This window comes from Manis pentadactyla, chromosome 18 (assembly GCF_030020395.1).
Source record: "Manis pentadactyla isolate mManPen7 chromosome 18, mManPen7.hap1, whole genome shotgun sequence".
Lineage (NCBI taxonomy): Eukaryota > Metazoa > Chordata > Mammalia > Pholidota > Manidae > Manis > Manis pentadactyla.
Window position 1 is genome coordinate 28,294,862 of NC_080036.1, and position 20,717 is coordinate 28,315,578.

General features: G+C 51.6%; 1 protein-coding gene and 1 long non-coding RNA gene across 2 annotated transcripts; one reads left to right on the plus strand and one right to left on the minus strand.

Moving 5' to 3' along the window:
* The first annotated feature begins 445 nt into the window (after positions 1-445).
* ZSCAN2 (zinc finger and SCAN domain containing 2) lies at positions 446-13,237 on the plus strand. Its single transcript, XM_036932011.2, has 3 exons — positions 446-572; positions 2,344-2,839; positions 11,796-13,237. Exons 2-3 carry the CDS (start codon positions 2,434-2,436, stop codon positions 13,235-13,237), a joined length of 1,848 nt encoding a protein of 615 aa, XP_036787906.1. The 5' UTR covers positions 446-572; positions 2,344-2,433.
* LOC118935577 (uncharacterized) lies at positions 13,213-20,570 on the minus strand. The gene is made up of 3 exons (XR_005033904.2): positions 20,034-20,570; positions 18,489-18,747; positions 13,213-14,371 (listed from the first exon to the last, which is right to left on the minus strand). It is a non-coding gene; the product is annotated as an uncharacterized LOC118935577 (long non-coding RNA).
* Between the last annotated feature and the right edge of the window lie 147 nt (positions 20,571-20,717).

The window sequence follows — 20,717 nt, forward strand, 5'->3', positions numbered from 1 at the left end:
CACCTGCGAGCCGGGGGCAGGCCGTCGGGCTCGGGCGCCCAGGGACTTGTCCTGCGCGGATTCCCTTCCTGCTGCGGGACTGCCTTCGGCCGTCGAGGGGCCTGACCATAGTACTTGTCACGCAGGTCACTGCTGGAGAGCTCCCTCCATCCCACTATAGCTTCTTACAGACAAATATATACGGAGGCCTTAGAGAAGAGCCGTGATGTCCCAGGCCACTGCCTTGGCCAAGCTTGGGGTCCCAAAGGCCGGTCGGCGCGTTCTCCTGCTCTGGCGGGAGGGCACCAGCTGCTCTGTCAGCCCAAACTCCCGGGCGGCTGGCTCCGGGCGGTCGCGGCGGACTACGCCTCCCACAATGCCGCGGCCCGCCCGCCGGGCGTCTCCACCAATAGGAAGGCAAAGTTTCCAGCGGCTAGTCTCGGCTGCCAGTGAGCGCGGCGCGGGGCGGGCCTTCCCGTCCATTGTTCTCGGGGCCCCTCGGGCTGGAGCCGCCGAAGATCCGCAGAGGCCGGCAGTGCCTGGGGCGCTTTGCGCGCGGAGCGTCCGCCGGAGCGGACTCGGCCTCCGGACAGGTGAGCCCCGGGAGGGAGACCTGGGCCACGCGGGCCGGGGAGGAGACTGGGGCGAGGGAATAACGGGCCCGGAGCCAGCGCGCTGCCCGCTGGGGGAGGGGCGTCGGGGGCGCTGCCGCCCGGGCCGGGCCGCGGGGTCTCCGCCCGGCCTCCCGGCGAACCCACCCGCTCCTCCCGGGCGGCGAGCTCGGCGCACACTGAGCCGGGCGCGTGGCTCGGGTGGAAGGCACGCCCGACGCCGTCCCGCGCAGCCCTTTCTGCAGGAGGGGAAACTGAGCTTCGGAGGGGGCGTGCCCGGCCCGGGTCGCGCCGCGAGGGCGCGGGCGCGGGGCAGTCGGCGGGCCCCCGGGGGGCTCTGCCTGCTTGTACAGCCGCTGCCGTCCGGCAGACGCACGTGCACAGCCGCGGTGTTCCCACCAGCTCTTCCTTTTTGTTTTCTTTCTTTAGTTTTTCCTTTCCTTTCTTTTTTCCCCCTTTTTTCCTCTCTTGGTTGGAGCGGGGGTCAGGGGTTGTTCTCAATATTTTTCATGTAGTAAGGCTTTTAAAAAATAATTTCACATTGCTTTAATACGTTTTTTTTTTTAAGTAGTTTTGTAATTTTACTGCTGTCAACATTTGGTAGAATTTCCGTCTAGGTTTTTTTTTTTCCGTGTGTATGGGTTCATTTTTAAAGGAAATTGGGGTCATACTGTGTCTATGGTGTTTCTGCTTTGCTGGTTTTGTTTTTATCCATAATGTCCATGTTTTGAGGATTCTCTTAAATCATTAGTGGTTAATAATCTGTCAGCATAATTTTAAAAATATTTAAAAATACATACAGCTGAGTGCACAAACCTTAAATTTCCTATGTGTGCTCCTGTGCAACTGTTGTCAGATCAAGATATAGAACATTTCCAGCACCCCAAAAGGTTCTTGTGAGCCCCATCTCAGTTGGTACCCCTGCACAGGTAGCCATAATTATGTCAGCATAGTTTTTAATACATTTTACTGTATGGATGTGCCATAATTTGTTGCAGTCGGGGACCGTGAAAATGAGAAACCGAGTCAGAATGACGAACGTTTCCCCGTTCCCCCTCCTCAATAATAATTTATTAACCATTCCCCTGCTACAGGATTTTTAAGGTGTGAATTTTTTTTTTTTTGCAATTAGAAACAATGCTATGGTATATGCCCTTGCAAGTAAATTTCTCTTTGCAAAGATGGTTATTTTTAAAGAATAATTCCTGAGGGACCAAGGCTGGATGGAAGAGTATGAACATTTTAAAACTTCATACCTTAAAATAGTGTAGTAACGCAGTTGAGATACTGCCTTTCTTCCAGTGAGAAGTGGGAGTAGCAGTGTGTCTTGGCGTCTGATCCGTTGCTAATCTGTAAAACAAGAAGGGTGGGTGTGACTATCTGCGTATTAGGTGGTCACTGAGGTTGAGTGACAGTTCATGGCAGGTCTAGGTCACTCACTCTGCAACAAGTGGGAGCCGACTGAGGGCAGGGTGCCTCAGTTCTGGGTTCTCGCAAGGCCTTTGAAGTTCTGTTTTATGCTGTGGTCTTTTGGAGAGAGAAACGGTGTATTTTTTGTGCTTGTGATTCTTAACTTCTACTGCCATAGACAGATGTTCAGGGATAAAAGCCATTTTTCCTTTAAGAGAGATAGGAAACTTGTGTTGATTTGAGGATGTAAGCATCATTAGGTGGCCTGACCTGGGCTGCTGTGAGTTAGGTCCTTTTTAGAACAGCCTACTTACTGATTCTGGTTCCCCTTCTCATTTCTCAGCCAGACTACCTGTTGAAATTTGAGGAGGGCCTGGCTGGAGAAGACTGAAGTTCAAGGCCAGAAGCCTGAGCCATTGCCCGAAGATTGTGGATGATGGCTGCAGAGGTGCCGAGGGTAACCCCTCCCCTGAGCTCCTTGGTCCAGGTGCCTCGAGAGGAAGACGAGCAGGAGGCAGAGGTCACCACCATGATCCTGGAGGGCGACTCTTGGGTGCAGGAAGCAGTACTGCAGGAGGAGGGCCCCGAGTCCCTGTCCTTCTCCCAGAGCGCCGGCAAGGGCAGCCCGCGCGAGGCGGCGGCAGGGGGGCCGCAGGGGGCTCTCAGCCGCCTTCGGGAGCTCTGCCGGCGCTGGCTGAGGCCAGAGGTGCACACCAAGGAGCAGATGCTGACCCTGCTGCCGAGGGAAATTCAGGCCTGGCTGCAAGAGCACCGACCCGAAAGCGGCGAGGAGGCAGCGGCCCTGGTGGAAGACTTGACCCAGACCCTGCGAGGCAGTGGTGAGATGCCTGAACCTCACAGGGAGAGGGTGGGGCGGCCCTCCGAGGGGAGAAGGTGGTGTCGGGGATGGGGTTTGAGGCTGGCCCCGGCCCTCCGCTGTGTCTGCAGGCACCCCATACACTGACACCCTTGTTAATGCCCTTGTATATAATGGCACACCAAATGTTCCAGAGTTGCAGTATAAGAGCAGCTTAGCAGACTATTCTTGGAGATGTATTTGCATAGTAAGGACAGTTTTTATTTCTGTGTTTATTTGGAGTGGCTGGGAAGCTGATGGGGGAGGGGCTGAGGACCCTATAAACCAGCCTTGGGCACTTTGCTTCATTGTGTAATAAACATCCAAATATTTGAAGTTCCAGCAATTAGAAAACCAAATAATCCTGTTTTTAAAAAGTGGTTATTTTTATGAAACCGAGATGAATGACCAGTAAACCAGCTAATTACTAGTTTCTGTGCTATGAAGTCATCCTGCGCTTCTAAAAGAGTCATTTCCAACTTGAGCTCTTTGAATGGTTTATGCGTGTGTCTCCTGCGTTCCTAATACGTCCTGGGATCCAGGCAGGCCATTCAATCACTCCGTCTCCACTCCGGTCTTCAGCTGTAACCTGGACTGCAGTGATTACAGACATTTACTGCGGGTCTCCCTGTGCCCCTCGGACTGTTTCTGGACCCGTGGAAAACGGCTGCCTCTGTGCTGATGAGAACTGTAGATGTTCAGAAAGGGCGTGGGGAGAGGAGAGGTCAGGGAAGGCTTCACGGGGGATGTAGGCCTTGCGTCGGCGGTGGTGGGCGGTGGTGGGCTGCGGCAGAACGTGGAGCGGTGCACGGCAGGAGGGAGGGTGTGGGGACAGAGGCTTGGACAGTGTGGCTCATCCGTTCAGGTGACAGGAAGGCTGGCCGATTGGAGTGGAAAGTGTGTTTTTAGGACGTAGTCTGGGGGAAGGGTGGGTGGAGGCTTGGACTGAATGTCACGGCCTCAGCAGAACTAGAGCCCAAGGGGCATGGGAGGGAGCTGCGTTTGGCAACAGGATGTAGGTTTGATTAGGAGGGAGAGGCTGGAGGCAGAGAGCAGCCAGGAAGCTGCCTGGACGTGGGCTGCGGCCGAGGTAGGGCCAGGGAGGAGGGGAGGAGAGGGACGCATGTGAGAAAGAGCCCGTAGTTACCGATAGCGAGCATGAGTCCGTCCCTTCCTGTGGACCAGGCAGTGTGCCTGGCATCTGATATGCAAAACTCTGGGAAACTTACCCCCCTTGGAGATAAGTGAGGTTATTTCCACCAGAGAAGTTAAGTGACTCCCTTAAGACATGCAGCTAGTATGAGGCCGAATTAGGATTTGAACTTGTGGTTCTGAGGACATGGCCCATATCCTTAAGCATTTCCTCACATCTGTGATGCACAGTGATAGTTGCCAGTGTGATGTTGGAAAGAGGGGATGCAGATGAGAACTAAGACGAAGGTGACACCTCAGAGGCAGCGAGCCCAGAGGATTCAGAAGGCTGGGAAGAGGAGAAAAGGCAAGAGAAGTGACAGCTTTCATTTTGGGGGCAGAGGTTGTGACAACTCCCAGGGACTTGGAGATACGGGTAAAGCTATCCTTTGGAGAAAGGGACTGACACTGACAGCCGCTGTGAGCCCACCCTGCACGGGCACCTGACCTGTCCGTCTCATCAGCCATCCCCTGGGGCAGGTGGGATGTCGTTTTACAGTTGAGGAAATGGAGGTTCAGCAAAGCCCTTAACTCAAGGTCACACAGCTGTTAAGAGGTGGGACCAGGATTCAGATACCCATTGTTTGCTTCCACATGTGTTTAGTAGAACCTAGGTTTTATTTGAAGCAAAGTACCTAATTTTCTTTGGCCCTGAAAAATAACTTTTAATTTTGCTTTTCGTATTTAAAAAACGAAAACATCTCATCCTATTTAAAAGCTTTGTTTCCCTGCCTCCTGATGGATGTGACAAGTTTGTAATGAACTTCAGGATCTTCAGTGAGAGACTATGGAGAGGCCAGAGGTGCTGAGGGCTGAGGAGAGGCTCTAGGGTGGTTTGGCTGGGAAGGTCACCAAGTGCAGGGTCAGGTCTCAGCAGGTGGCTTGAGGTGACTACAGGAACGGCCTGTGGCTCCCCCCCACCTGGCCTGGCAGAGGCCTGGCACCTTTCCCCTTGCCCAGGGTCCCTGAGGGGGATTTGGCAGTCTCTGACACCTGCCTTTGAGGTCGTCCTTGTTTGTTTGACAAATGCTTCTGACCTTCCTCAGGGTCACACAGAGGAACCTCTGCAGTCATTTCATCCTTTCTCAAACATTTACACAACATAAGACCACTTGACCTCTGTTCCCTTGTCCAGCTTGGGACCTTTGAACACATTTGCCCTGCACAGGACGTTTCAAGGCCTGGTTAGACAGTGGTTGTATAATATTTGACTAGCGGGCACCTCTTGGTACTCACGTGTAAAGTATCTGAGAACTCCAACTAAGACAAGCCGTGCCAGTGGTTTGGGTGGCAGAGCCCACCGCTCTCCGTGGCAGGTCACTGCGGTCCCCACGTCCAGCCCTAGCTCCCGCTCTGGTACGGCTCACCGGAGCGCTGTCACAGCTCCCAGGGGGGACCCACCTTCAGCTTCTGGCCCTTCACTGCATCTGCCCCACTCCTGCCCAGACAGGCGTGCTGCTTAACAACCTTCAGGAGTTCCCCAGTGTCTCCAGGTCAGGCGTGACCTCCTCGCTGCGGCCTGGGAGGTCCGGCCCAGACCTGCCCGTAGCTGGTTCCTCCCGTGATCTTGCTGTAGCCCTGTTCCATTCAGACCAGATGTTGGTGTTCCCTGAACATAGCCTGTGCTTTGTAGCATCTACCTGGCTCCTGAATTTGACTTGGACTGGCTTTGTCCCTTCCCTCTGTGATGAAATCCTAGTCCCCTTTGAGTGTACACCTTCGAGATTCGCTCCATAAAGCCACCTTACTTCTGGTCCTTGGTCCTGTGCCCAGATCCAGCCACCTGGGAGCATCTCTGATCGCCTCTGCTGAAGCCATCTCCCCACGAGCATTTGTATTCTCTTTCTTTTTGGGTTTTTTATTATATTCCACCTTGTTTTCTGTTTCTGTGAGTACTTGTTTTACTGCTTCTAGGAACCTATAAAAACACAGAAAGCAAAGAACCTGTCTTTCTTTTCCCCCCTGTCTTTCTCAGTACCCAGCACAGTGCCTGGCACACAGTGGGAACTCCGTAAGTGTTGGTGTGAGTAAACGAATCCCACCTGCACGTGTGGACGGGCTCGTCTGCTCAGTCCAAGCGGGAGGTGGACAGGTATCTGCCTTCCCTTGAGAAAGCCATGCTAAACCTCATTTTGAAACAAAACAGGATCAAGCCCGAATTTGGCAGAACACAGCCAGGACACTACCAGATCTGGAAAGGGCAGATAGGTAAGACTGCAGCCCAGACCTGGGAGAACACTGTAGGTGGCTCAGGCCACTTGGTCCAGCGAAAGGGCACTTACTCTTAGCCTGTGGGGTTTTTGTTCTTGGAAGCCCCATATTCCTTGTTTCACAGAGCAAACACAGAGAATGCTTACATATATTTATGCTGTTAACATAACTCACTTTTAAATGTAGAGACCATGTTTAAACGTGTGTACCATTTCCATTTCTCAGATTCCAGAGACTCAAAGGCATCCTCCCTCCTGGCCTGGGTGTAAACTAGTAGGCAGCCTCCCTCACCTGGTATTGCCCCTCCAACTGCAGGAATAGTGGGTGGGACCTACAGCGTTCTCTGGATAGGACAAGCTTTGAATTGGGACTCCTTGAGGATGGTGACTCCACACCCCCAGGGAGGGCATTTGCCTGAAAGTCTCCTGTGTTGGGGAGCTGGTCATGGACGTGCACCTCCAGGAATGACTGACGGAGAAAGCAGCCCCATTAAGGGCTGGACTTGAAGCCCAGACGGGCATCACTGGTCCTGTGGAGACCATCTCTCCCGTGGCGCAGGCTGTCCAGTTAGGTGAGACGGGGCCTCCTGGTTTATGCCTGGCAGCTCTGTTTTCTTTTTCAGCCTGTGTTTGCACAGCCCCATGAAAGACTGCTTATGAAAAGCATTAATTGTCTCTATCACTTGTTGCAAATTACTGACATAAATACCAAAACACTTCCCAAATTTTTCCTTTTATTTCTGGTGACTTAGGGAATGACAATCCAGATTTTCTAGGGCAGTCCTGAATATAAAATATTTGTCTCTATATCATCAAAGTGTGTCAAATTCCAGTAGTTGGAGCCAAGCTGTACCTCTTAGACTGTCTCATAGCCTGTAAGCGGCCAGGGGTTTAGGGCAAGAACTCATTTCGCAAATTTGTGCGGCCCAGTTTTGGTTCCGGAAGTAGTCACTACAGAACTGAGACAGCTCGGCCCTGAACTGTACCCACGTTCATCCAGCTTTCCGTGTGCGGTGAACAGAAAAGCACCGTTAGACGCTGGAGGCCCAGGGCACTTGTGCCACAGCCTCCCCCAGATGACCTGGGTCAGTGTGGTTGCAACGTCACGGTGAGAGGGGAAATGCTCTTAACAGATGCATTTTATCTCTTAGACACCCCTTCACCCAAAAGAGAAACTGCTGACATCAAAGGGGAAACTATTAGGCTCAAAATGGGTAAGTTCCTGACACCTGTGTTCCTCTGGGGGTGGTCCCTGGACCACCAGCATTGACATCATCTGACATGTGTCAACTGTAAGTTCCTGGGCCCCACCTCCGACCTGTGGAACCAGAAACTTTGGGGTCCTGCAGCCCACTCCCAGGGATTCTGAGCTTCTGATTTAGTTGGCATGAGGTATGGCACAGGTGAGGGAGTTTTGAAAGCCGTCTAGACTGTCCTAAGATGCAACAAAGTTTAAGAAGCACTGCTGTAGACCCTTGTTACAGTGCGGGTCCGTGACCAACACTGGATCCCCCAGGAGCTTTCCTTGTCCTTAGTCCCTGACTTGTCTCTGAATTTTCTCCTCTGGAGATCTGGGCCTTCTGATCACCTGCTCCTCAGAAGCCCACCTCCCTGTCGCCCGTCACTTCTGGACATCTTGAGCAGCAGACACGATTTCTACTGGTAAAGTTCTCTTTTAAAAACGACCCCAGCTCCTACCATGTCCCTTCCTAATGTGTTGGTGAAGCCACTCCCTCTGTGTCTGACCGGTTTCTGAGTTTTTGCTTCCTCAGTTGGCCACCAGTACGTGAAGGAAGGAGTCGCCTGCATTCTCACGGACTCTGCTTTGTGCCCTCGATTTGAGCACCAGCCTTCCTTGAGGAGGAGCTTGGAAGGGGCCAGGACCCCTCATCTTGCCAGCTCAGTGATTTTTTTTTCCTGTGTGGAGGCCCAGCTGAGGCAGATCACCTGAAAGGCCACTCTTCTCTGTCCTTCAGAATGGCTCCGGGGCCTCTTATCAGAGATCAGCTTATAAAGAACACCCAGCCTTCCTCTGTCCTCCTCCGGAGTGGAAGCCTTGCCTCTTTGTCCAGAAAAGGGGGGTAGGCTCAGCCCTTCAGCAGCAGACAGGGAGGGGGCCCGAGGCCTGGACTGTCCTCAGGGGGCCTTGTAACAAGGTGGTGGAAGATAGTCACACAATTAAGTGTCACATTTGAAGGCTCCCAGATTATAAAGGAATTCTCTCTTTTTGCCTAATAGATTGATACTTTTTTTTAACATTTAAATCTTTGCTTTTTTTGGGGTTTGTCCTAGTATGCATCCACCCCAATTTTCCCATTTGGCCTGAAGTTGGTCCAGCATCATTTATTGAGCACTGTGTCTGTTTGAGAGGCTGCCTGTAACATCTGCCGAAGTCCCAGGCTCACTCCTGGGTTCATTCTTCTGTTGCACTGGTCTGTCTGTTCGTGTGCCATCTGTGTTATATCCTGAATTCACGTCCGTTGAGTAGTCTGTTCTTGGAGTTTCTGTGTTGCTTCACATGTTCACCTCTGCTCTCAAGGGCCCTGTACCTCTTGCTTGACCAAAGTTCATCTCCAGTAGTTTCCTCAAGAAAAGCAGTATCCTGCGACTTTGTGTATACTCAAAGCAGTTTGCCTATGAACTTCATACTTGCAGGACACAGAATCCTTGGTGCCCATTTCCTTTCTTCTGCATCTTGCAGCTCTCGCTGTGCCGTCTGCAGGCATCATCTGTTACTGCAGAGAAGTCTTGAGACCAGTGGGTTTTCTTCCCCAAACCATGGAAGTGGTTTGGTCTTTTTGCCTTGTCCCTGTCTCATTATTAAGTGCCCTGGGGTTCCCTGGCACACGGTGTACCCCCCAGGGGCCTTCTTTATAGATGATACTTCAGGTGTCTGCTCTGTGCCTCTGATGCAGCTTCCTGTCTTGAGGACTCCAGGGATAGGCTTACTGGTTCTCCCTTGCCTACTGTTTATCGACCTCCCTAACCCTCCTGACCTGTCCCTGCCCCGTCGTCTTGGCCCTCGCGTCCGCCCTCTGTGCTTCCCCGTTGCGGTGCCTGTTCCCCTGTGTGTTCCTGCCCACGCTGTCCTCAAGCCCCTGGACCTGCCCCCTTCCCGGGCTGGGCGCCCACACTGCGTCCCTCACTGCTGGCTCACTGTCCCTCCCTCAGCTCTTTGTGGTCTTCCTTCATAGAGGCGGTTGCTTCAGTTAACTTTTTTTTAATGGATAGAAAATGATCGCTTTTCTCAGTAATAGAAATTCCCGTGATTAATGTGTGACAGTCAAAGGCTCTCTTCTCTGCGTTACAGAAGCAGGAAGCTTCCTGCATGTGTGGCTCTTCTGTGGGGTCTGGTGCAGCCTCACCAGCTTTGCTTCTCTGAACCAGCAAAGCCAGCCCTGCTTCCCACAGGTCCCAAGTGCACTGCTGAACTTGAGGGCGAGTCCCTTACCTTCAGGAAGGGATTTTCTACCTGAGCTGGTGCAGATCTGCTGCCCCTCGGTGCCTTGCTCTCTTCACTTCCTCCCTCCTTGGCTCGTGCCGTCTCTGCTGGTTTTGGAAGCCCTCCTAATCTCAGTGAAAATGAAGTTTTGAGTTTTTGTTTGTTTTCCCTGTTGCTCCTAAGCTCATCCCAGAACGTACCAGGTCTTCTGGTTTTAAGGCATTGAAAGGCTTTATTTGCTAATGCCCCTATTTAGAAATGAACAATTACTAAAATCAGAGAAAATATTTTAGCTTACAGAAAGTAAATTAGGGCCTCAGCCTGGAGGACATGATGGAAGAAATGTGACTGTGGAGCTGTGTGCTAGGAACTTACAAAACACTGTTGCAGGACGTTGAGGAAGCACAGAACTGCTGACCCTGTCCAAGGGGGGGCATGCATCGTGCCCCTTTTGCCAATACCCATCCCCTAAAGATCTGGGGCAAGGGGGCCCACAGATTGCCTGCAGTGTGTGTGTTAGTGTGAGCACAAAATGTAGTTAGGTGTCTCTCTGCAAGTTCAGCCAGTCTTATATTGACTAGAGATGTGTGTGGAACCTAGGTTCTGCCTGAGAGATGCATGTCAGTTTTTATCATGTGCACATTTGGAAATGTACATTATCTTATAGAAACTAGTAATCACTGAATTGAGCATCTCACTTTAAATAGTTTACTGGCCTCAATAATGGGAATGTCCCTAGGACTTTGTGTAACCATTTTACTAATTGTCTCCCTGCTTTGGATGGATCTGCTTTCTCAGGAGTCTGATGTTAAGTGTTAGGAATAATCAGGCTATTATCTTTATCAGTAAGTCATTGATTTCTGTACCCTTCACAGAATTCCCAAAAAGAATTGAAACCACCTTACAGAAATAGGATACAAAGAAATTATAGTAAGAAAGAATAATGGGAAGGAAAAAATGAAATGAAAAAAACATAAACTGCAAGCAGGAAAGCCCCCGGTGCCCCTGCCCTGAGCTTGTGGCTCCAAGCAGGCAAGGCCAGGAGGGGCCACAAGGGGAAATGTGGCGAACAAACCGGTTGCTCAGAAGGGTGGTGGCTCTTGGTATTTTGGCTGGAGGGAAATTTCCTCTTTGGGTTCATGAAGAGGACACTGCGTGGTGAAAACAGTATCATCAACAACTTCCTGGCAGCATTTCTGACAGCCATTAATTTCTGATGACACTTCTTCGAGTGTAGGTCATTGTTGGCCAGAGCCATTGAGTCAGCACAGCAGCTCAGTGAACACATCTCAGCAGCTGTGGACAGTGTGTCTGGGCGCACAGCTGCTGGCTCAGTCCTGGGACAGACTTTAGAGTCTCTCATTTAAGGAAGGGAATGCGTATTTCCCCAGCAATCCTCCCTGATGTATTCTTTCATCCAGTGTTTGGTAAATATCGGGCAGTGGAGAGTGTCCAAATAGCTGTAAGTAGATATTTTGTATTACCAGTGGGAGGTCTATCTGTAGGTTCCAACTGCACATGAATTTGAGAGATTTTTTAAGTGTCCACCTGCTTGTTTCCAGTCATCTGTACAGATAACTAGTGTCCTGGTTGCAGGGGCTTTGTCATCTTGTCTGTGTCTTACCCACCAACAAGATATAAGCCCAAGACATATTTTAATGCCTGAGATTATTATGTAAGCTCCTTTGGAAGGGAGACGGAGTTCTAGGGAAATTTCTGTTGGACCCATGAAATACTTGTTCATTCATCAAAATTAATTGAGCACCTATTAAGCATCAGGCATCATGGTGAGCATTGGGGGGTCACTGTGAACCCTGCTGCTCTCCCTTGATTAGGATTCTCAAATTCCCACCTGACCTCATTTCCCAGGGGAGAAATAGACAACTCTGATCTTTAAGACTTGGAAATTCTGGGTGATAAGCACAAAGGTATGAGGCCTGGCAACTAAACCAGTTAGAAGGAAATAAACCTGGCTTTGAAAAGTTTTGAGGATTCTCTAGCGTCTATTTACGCTAGAAGTTTCACTTTAAAAAAAATTTCTCTTTGATTTTCTTTGCTCATTATAAGTAATTGTACATTTTTCTTCATTGTTTCAGATTTTGAGATCCAGAGTGAAAATTGCAACAACTCTAATCAAGACATATTTGAGGATGTTGAAGCACATGAGATGTTCTCAGAAATGCCTGAAGGGGAAGGCGTTCGGCAATCTGATTGGGAAAGTGACTTTCAGAGAGACTGTGGCTCCAGGGGGCCCCAGGGAAATGCCCCAGGTGAGGACCCCGGGGAGGTACCATCCCAAGGCAGGGAAGTTGGACAGCTCATTGGCCTTCAGGGCACCTACTTGGGTGAGAAGCCCTATGAATGTCCCCAGTGTGGGAAAACCTTCAGCCGGAAATCCCACCTGATCACACATGAGCGGACCCACACGGGAGAGAAATATTACAAATGCAACGAATGTGGGAAAAGCTTTAGCGATGGTTCAAACTTCAGTAGACACCAAACTACTCACACTGGGGAGAAACCTTACAAATGCAGGGATTGTGGGAAAAGCTTTAGCCGGAGCGCAAACCTCATCACGCACCAGAGGATCCACACAGGAGAAAAGCCCTTCCAGTGTGCCGAGTGCGGCAAGAGCTTCAGCAGGAGCCCCAATCTCATCGCTCATCAGCGAACCCACACAGGAGAGAAGCCGTACTCATGCCGCGAGTGTGGCAAGGGCTTCGGCAACCGGTCCAGCCTTAATACGCATCAGGGAATCCACACCGGGGAGAAGCCCTACGAATGTAAAGAATGTGGTGAAAGCTTTAGTTACAACTCCAACCTGATCAGACACCAGAGGATCCACACGGGGGAGAAACCGTACAAATGTCCCGACTGTGGGCAGAGGTTCAGTCAGAGCTCCGCCCTCATCACCCACCGCAGGACTCACACTGGAGAGAAGCCCTATCAGTGCAGCGAGTGCGGGAAAAGCTTCAGTCGCAGCTCCAACCTGGCCACGCACCGGAGGACGCACATGGCTGAGAAGCCCTATAAGTGTGGGGAGTGTGGGAAGAGCTTCAGCCAGAGCTCCAGCCTCATCGCCCACCAGGGCGTGCACACGGGCGAGAGGCCCTACGAGTGCCTGACATGCGGGGAGAGCTTCAGCTGGAGCTCCAACCTCATCAAGCACCAGAGGACTCACACGGGCGAGAAGCCCTACAAATGCGGCGACTGTGGGAAATGCTTCAGCCAGCGCTCTCAGCTGGTGGTGCACCAGCGGACCCACACAGGCGAGAAGCCCTACAAATGCCTCATGTGTGGCAAGAGCTTCAGCCGGGGCTCCATCCTGGTCATGCACCAGAGGGCCCACTTGGGGGACAAGCCGTACAGGTGTCCTGAATGTGGGAAAGGCTTTAGCTGGAATTCAGTTCTCATTATACATCAGCGAATCCACACGGGGGAGAAGCCTTACAAATGCCCAGAGTGTGGCAAGGGCTTCAGCAACAGCTCCAATTTCATTACACATCAGAGGACTCACATGAAAGAGAAGGTTTACTGAGGCAGCAAAGAGGGAAGGAGAGGAAGGGCCCAGGAGAGGGGTTGCCACGCTGACCCCAGGTGGTGCTCTTAGCAGAACCGTCCTTCCTAAGTGTTCTTGGGGGATTTTCTGCCAGACTCTTAACCCTGCTCATCTGCATTTCTAGGGTCCTGTCATCTGAGTGGTCAGAGTCAAACCCTAAGAACAGAGCAGAGCAGTCGAAGGTCACAAAGTTGGGTCTTTTTCTGTTTCATTTCATGACATGATGGGCTCCCTCTCTCCTGATGCTGTGCCTTGGTTTCCTCTTTGGTAGAACAGGACAACTTTCTTTTTGTGGGTGGGAGACAGTGTGGCCCACAGCCGGCTGAGTCCTCAGAAAATGCTGGAATCTCTTGGAGTGGGTTGTGCTGCTGCCGCTCTGGGGGGCTAACATGCCTTGGCCCCGAGCCGCCAGCTCTCCAGGCCCCTGCCCGCATCAGAACAGCTCTTCCTGGCCTTGTGTCCTGGGCTTTGATTTCAGGTCACAGTCGATAGGCTGCTCCGATTCTGAGTCATCCGCATGCAGGTAAAGCCCGTTTCCATTTCTAGGAAGTGTTAGGAACACCGAGCCACCAGGAAGCATGGCCTGGACCAGTGTCCCAGTGGCCTTTGCTTTGATGAGAGCCCAAAGGGCCTGCTAGGGAAGGTGTCAGCTGAGGAGGCGTACGTGTTTGCTCTGCCTCTGCTCTCTGCTTTGGTGAGTCAGCTGCCAGGGGATCACTAGTTCTCACGGGGTTTCAGGTTCTGAGTGTGAAGTTGGGGACCCCCAGCTGCCTCCCTCTGGTGGATGGTAGTTTCTGTCTCCTTTTACGGTGGGGTTGTGTTGTGACCCCACAGATGTGTAGCCCCGTCAGCATCACTGTGCCCTCGTCATTTCCCTTGTTTTTATTTTATACACGCAGAGCTGGGATTCTGCTTGGTGGCTTTTGTATGCTTTCCTATGCTTACAGAAGTGCTGGTTCTGAGGACACGTCATCTGTGCCCGCAGACATTCAGGCGTGGACCAGGAGTTGTCCTATAGATGTTACCCTTGACTGGGAACTGCTGCCAGGGCTTTGTTCTTGGGTCCTTGAGCCTGGAAACAGCAGAGACGAGGATAGCAGCAGGTGAAGGGGTCTGGTGAGGGAAGAGGAGAGAGCAGGTGTTTCTGGGAAGTGTAAAGCTGCCTTCTACACACAGCCTTCACTCACAAAGGGCCTTGGTTCCCGTAGAGTGGACGCCCGGTATTGCCTAATAAAGTACAGTCCCACTGCTTTTGTGAGTCTGCCTTTTAACGGGTATTAAAAACCTAAACTTCCACAAACCCCACACCTCACCTCCCTTCCATTAAGCTCCTGCCCCAGGTTGAAAGTGGCCCAAGACCTTCAGGAAGTAAAAGCCAGTTCCAAAGAGCATAACCTGGGTGGACCTAGACCCGTGTGCTTCACCAGCGCACCCCTTTCCGCAGCCCTCTGCCAGCTCTGCCTCCAATCTGTCAACCCAGACTTGGGGCGGCAGCTTTGGCTGAGGTGCCAGATGGCCCCCCAAGGAGGCTGCAGGGGATCATCTCTGTCCGAAATCAGCTGACTCAGACACAAGGCGGCGGCTCCCAAGCCAGGCAGCGATGGTTGTTAAACTGAACCAGTAGACTGTCAAGTCCCTGCCATTAATCCCATTCCTTCAATTACATGACAAATGTGTTTTGAGGACTCGGTGTGCCGTCCCTGTGCTGGCCACTAGGGGAGGCTGCGCGAGGAGCCCCACTGCTGCTGCACGGGGTTTTAGGAGGTGGGAAGATGGGTGGGTGGTTTCCTAGGTGACACAGGTTCTGGAATTTATTGTAGAAGACACTAGATCTCGCTTCCCCTAAGTCTCCACTTCAGGAAAGAGTTGATATTAAGCTTTTTGAAACTTAACTTTCTCTTTTCACTCCTCATGTGCTAGACCGTCTCCCAGCCTCAGACCCCCTGGCATAGTTCAGGCCTTTGCCTGACCCCTGTAGTAGCTCCCTTACTGGAGCCCCAAGCCCCCTCTGGCCCTGCCACCCACTCCTCCATCCTCCACATGGTAACCAGTGTGCAACCCAGAACAGCCTGGCACCCCCTGGCTTAAACCCTCGGGCTCCCCAGCACTGGAGGGCAGATGAGGCCTTCCTGATGGGGTCTGTGTGGAATGGCACCCCCGCACGTCTAGACCCAGCCATCCTCGCATCATGGCAGCTTCCCTTGAATGTGGCCCACTGGGCCTTGCTTCATCTTTCTGCTTGCTCTCCTCCCTTTTCTGGAACTCTAGGCCACCCTGTCTGCCCAGGGCACACCTGTACAGCTTTGAAGACTCAGCCTGGGTACCACCTCCTCCATGAGGCCCTCCTGCCTTCTGCACCCTGCGCCCTCGAGTTTCAGTGCCTGTGATTCTTCTGGCATTGACCTTTAGCACATCTCTCTCCCCTGTGTGATTTTGCCCCCTCCCTCTTCTGTTTATGTTCATACCCAAACAGAACTTTCCAAACTCATCTCCAGCCACCAGCTTGGGGCCTGGTATATGATGGAATCTCAGCAAGTTTTCTTGCCAATTGAGTTTTCTTCCTGGAGATAACATATACATCAACCCTATGAGACAGGTGAATATCTCCATTTACAGCTGAGGCCGACGAGACTCAGCGCAGAGGCTCAGTAAGGTTATATGTATATATCCAAGAGGCAGGTGAAAGCCAAAATTCTGACCTGGGAAATGGATTAGTTTCAGACTCTTTCCTTTGGTAACACAGTAAATGTTTTGCCTTTAGTGGCCTCTGGCTTAAGTTATGATTTATTGGTATTGGGAATAAAGGCAGAGCTGAAGACATTTATGAAAGGTTGCCAACCAATCCTAATAAAAAATTTTTGGAATGTCACATCATCAAAAGCCAGTGAAAAGCCATGCATCTTCTTTATTGTAGCTGAGTCTATATACACAGTCTATTTCTCCCTGTCTGGGCAAGCAGTGAAACTTAGAGACTATTTTATTTGTACCCTTTAATCCCGCTATACTCATGTCACTATATACTGAGACAAACAGCTCCCTTTGTTTCAACTGTCGTGTTGAAATACAACACAGATAAATGCACAAAAGTGTACAGCTCACTGAACTTTACAAACCGAGCATCCCTGTAGAAGAAGTCCCCACTCAGCTCCCCTCCCAGTCAGCACCGTGTCTCCTGGGACCCTGTTCTGAAGCTTGTGGTGTAGAGGACAGAGTGTTAGGAGCCAGACGCACCTGGTTCTCAACACACTTGTGCCACTAACTGCACATCCTCACTTTCACTACAGGTTTTACACTTAGTGAAGAGCTTCCTCTGTTCATGGAATTTACTTCCCTTTGGTTGCATTTGTGGTTCATGTTACGCTGTGACAGCTCAGAGTGGCGCCGTTCACAGGTGGTTCCCGTGCACAGGCTCTGTGCTCAGCTCTCTACGCGCATGTCTGTCTTGACAGCCGCCCTGTGAGCCAGGTAAGTGTCACCACTTTACAGCCGAGGAGGTGGAGACTCCAAAGCAGCCTGCCCAGCCCCTGTCATTTAACCACTCTACTCAGTTAAAGCCACAAGAAATACCTAGGGAACAAATGGAGAGAACAGCAGAACACTAAAATCAAAACCATTTGTTGGCTACTAGTTTTAGTCTCCTTAGCGAGTATTAAGATGACCCACAACTGTAAGTGGTCCTTCCTTGCTCGTGATCAGTGGTCACTCTTCAGCCCTTTATCCCCGACGAGGGTCCTGTCTCCATCACCAGGGGTCCAGCAGGGGCCCATGGGCTCAGCTTGCTGCACCCCATCTCTCACAGCAGCCCTGGAGTTTTTCAAAGGCAGGGCTGTTTTAATCTCCCTGCTGCCTGGCTGTGTTCAGCTATTCTCTGGACAGAATACTAGAGTCTTTCCTTGTTTTCACCCTCTTGACTTGATAAAACAGCCCAAGATCACAGGAGACGCTGAAGGAGAATTGCATGACTGAGGGTTAATTCCCTCTGGCTCGTGTCTCACCTCCGCTGAGGTTGTGGCTCCTGCGGCCTACCTACCCCTGGCTGGCTTGCTCTTTAAATGTCCCAACTCGGAGAATTTTCCATCTGCTCACAGGCCCGGGCAGCAGTACGAGAACTGCTGGGAGGGAGGGTCTGGCTCCGGGGAAACCTCTGCCCAGCCCCCTCACAGCCAGCAGGCCCTGGCGGCTTGGCACCTCTGACTTGTTTACACTGTTGCTGTCAAAGGGTAGGGGTGCCCGGCAGGAGGCCTCCGGGGAGTGGCGTATCTCAGCAAACTTGCCACAGCCCAGTTCCAGTCCCCACCTTTCTGGTGCAGAGACTGGACTTCCTCAGATCAAGAGATGACCAGATCCTGGGTGGCAGGCTCCTGTTAACTAAATGTCCAAGAGACCAGAACCCCGGTTGAGTATTAACAGTGGGGAATCTCCTATCCCAAGCCACTTCAGAGCACCCCTTGTTCCTGGTCCTGTGACTGAAATGGTGGCTTTGTGATCAGAGGTTGATCAGCATAGAATGAAAGAAAGAGGTCCTGTGAGGGAGACGCAGAGAAATGTTTCACAGGTCCCACTGCCCCCACCCCCACTGTCTGCTCAATGCCCAAGGCTGCCTCATTAACTTCCTTCCAGGTTTCCCTGCTGAACATGCCCCCGTCTGCACTTAGGTTAGTGTCACTGGTTAAGACGGAGTTAAATGGATGACGTAGGGGGTCTAGGCAACAGTCACCGCTCACTATGTGTGGCTGAAATCAGTCAAATTATTGGAGGATATGCTTATTTCCTTCATCTCAAAATCCTTGTCCTCTTACATGCTGCTTATAAACACCTCCGTGCAATGTTTTTCTAAACATCAGTGATCTAGAAACCGAACTCCTGCTGAAACTGGCCTTTTGACATTGCCTCAGTTGTCCCGTATGGTGCTGCCTTCAGAGTTATCCGCTCTTGTGTGTCTTTCCTTGCTCCTGACCTGAAATCTGGGGTGCAGCGGGTGGAGTATTGGGAGCCAAAGAGACCTGACAGAGCTGGTTCGAGACACATGTGCCACTAGCCAGTCGTGTGACTAGCACAAACCACTTCTGGAGGTTTCGTTTTCCTCATCTGCAAAATTGATGACAATACCTGCTCTTCCCATCCCAGAAATCTGCTGGAAGCGCTAAGTGCTGCATGGCCGTGAACACTGAAATCCCATTCTCTGTGGTAAACCTAGATAGCGCCTGCTTTGCCCGAAGAACGGACCTACCTAGGTTTCTGAGACCAGCTGTCCTCTGAGGGGTCAGGAAGCTGCAACTGGGAAAGCATCCCATTTATGTAGATGACTGGGGGTCCTTTCGTTCCCGATGGAGTCGGTCCCCAAAAGATGCGGTCTCTCCCAGGTCTGTGCCTCAAAGCCAGTACAGAGCCCAAAAGCGAGTGCCCAGGAGTGCAGGCTTCCTTCAGCAGCAGAGGCAGAGCAGGAGGGCAGCTCAAAAATCAGCTTCTGGCTTGTGAGAGTTGGGAAACTGTAGATACAGGGCGAATTTAATGAAGGGATTTGGCATTAAAAGCAAGGGAGGAATATTCATGTTTTTTATTGGGGTGGGCAAAGAAGTTCTCAAAACTGGAACATTGCCTTTTGTCCCTTTAGGCCTTCTTCCAGTCAGTTATGGTGATTGTCAACTGTCAAGGCGCTGGTGGGCGTGTCACTTGGTATGGAAAGTTACATTATAACGAAGTTAGAGAGCATTTTGAGGTCAAGTGAGCTGCCACCTTGCATCCCACCAGTTTCAGCCTGTCTGGTCTGAGGTGAGACCCTGGGCTGCAGGTATCCTATCTCCTAGTAAAGCCATGTGGAAGTTCAGCCAGCATCACTAGGCACTTAGGCACAAAGCAGGTGAACGTTCAGACAGGACATGTAGGTACTACAGTGGCACAGCGGGTGAAAGTCCAGCCAGGCCACGACACATTACCCTGCGTGACACTCTGTCCCATTCTTTGGGGGTGTGGCTCACAGCTCAAGGACGTGTGCGTGTCCTCCCCAGGGAAGGGCTGGATGTGGGGTTGATGGTGAAGGGGATGGGTGCTGCCTTTGGGGCTACCCTTTCCATGCTTGATTTTGCTTCTAGTGAAAGTTTCATTTGTTCAAGAGGTGCCTGAGTTAAGGGAATGGGGAGTGGACTTGGGTTAGTAATTTTCAATTTTCTTTTTTTAACAGTGGAACCTCTTTTCAAGTGAAATCTTACAATAATAGAAAATATGTAACAGTAAAGCTGCTCTGGTGACTTGATGGTGGGAACCCCAAGCCCTCTCCTAGACTGGCCCTTTGTCCCCCCTAGCCAGTCCCTGTGGGACTTCTGGGCGGGCCCAGGGAATGGTTTGAAAGCTACATGTGTATGCATCCTGAAAGCGCAGGCCAGAATTTCCACATCAGCCCTCCTGGAACTCCTGTTCCTAAGATCAGATGATAGAAGAAATTTCCATGACCCAGACTCACATTTGGACCTGAGAGGCTCTGGAGAGCCCCTCTTCTGATTGTCTCCTTCCCTTGCCCCACCACAAGCTGTCCCTCCTGTGGGGAGAATCACAGCTTCACCCACCTTCCATTGGATTTTGGACCTTTCAGCTGTTAAATAGGATGTGGGAGCTACCATGCAGGGTTCCTGGTCAGACCCAAAGCATATAAAATATGCAAAGTGGGTGCTCCTTAAAGTATGGTTTCCTGCCCCCTTTCCCTCGTGGACTCTCTGGGCCGCTCCCCAGTATTTCCTCCTAGCCATTTACTGGGAATGCACCTCCATTTAGCACTTACCACACTGCACTGTGGTTATTTGGGTCCTTCACAGCAGCGTTCCAGAAAATGCATCCTCTCCTGGACGACACTCAGGAGGAGGGTCTGTTTTGCTTGGCCAAGTAGGTGTTCCGCAACTGATCTTGAATGAATAAGCATCGATGATATTCTCGAATCCCCCAGGACCACGCACGCAGGAAATGGGGAAGTGGGTGTCCGTGACTGTGCCGACAGACGGGGAGAACCGCGGTGGTGAAGCATTACCTCAGTGGACAACATTCCAGAGAAGCACTTTCCTAAGTGGCAAAAATCTGAACTGGTGTCTCGGCTCCACACTGAAACATCTTGGCCGAGCCGCCTGGGTTTATTCGCCTGTGCAATGGGGGAAAACGGGAATTCACAGGTAAGCACTCGCCTTCGGTTGTACGGGGAAGCGCCCCGGAAAGGGCTCTCTCTCGCAGTGCCCCCAGCCGCAGACGGAGAGGGGCCGCCGCCTCCCCAGCAGCCGTGGAGCAGGGGGAGCGAGGTAACGCCGCACACTCGCCGGCAGGGTCGGTAGCAGCCGTGGCCCGGGCCCTCCCCCAAATGCAGCGTGTCGTAAAGTCCTACCCACCGTCAATGATATTTGCCCGAAACAAGAAAGTCTAAATCATCCCCAAATTTTATTGGTTGCTGCTGCTGTCAGTCTGCGGGTACAGGCGGAGG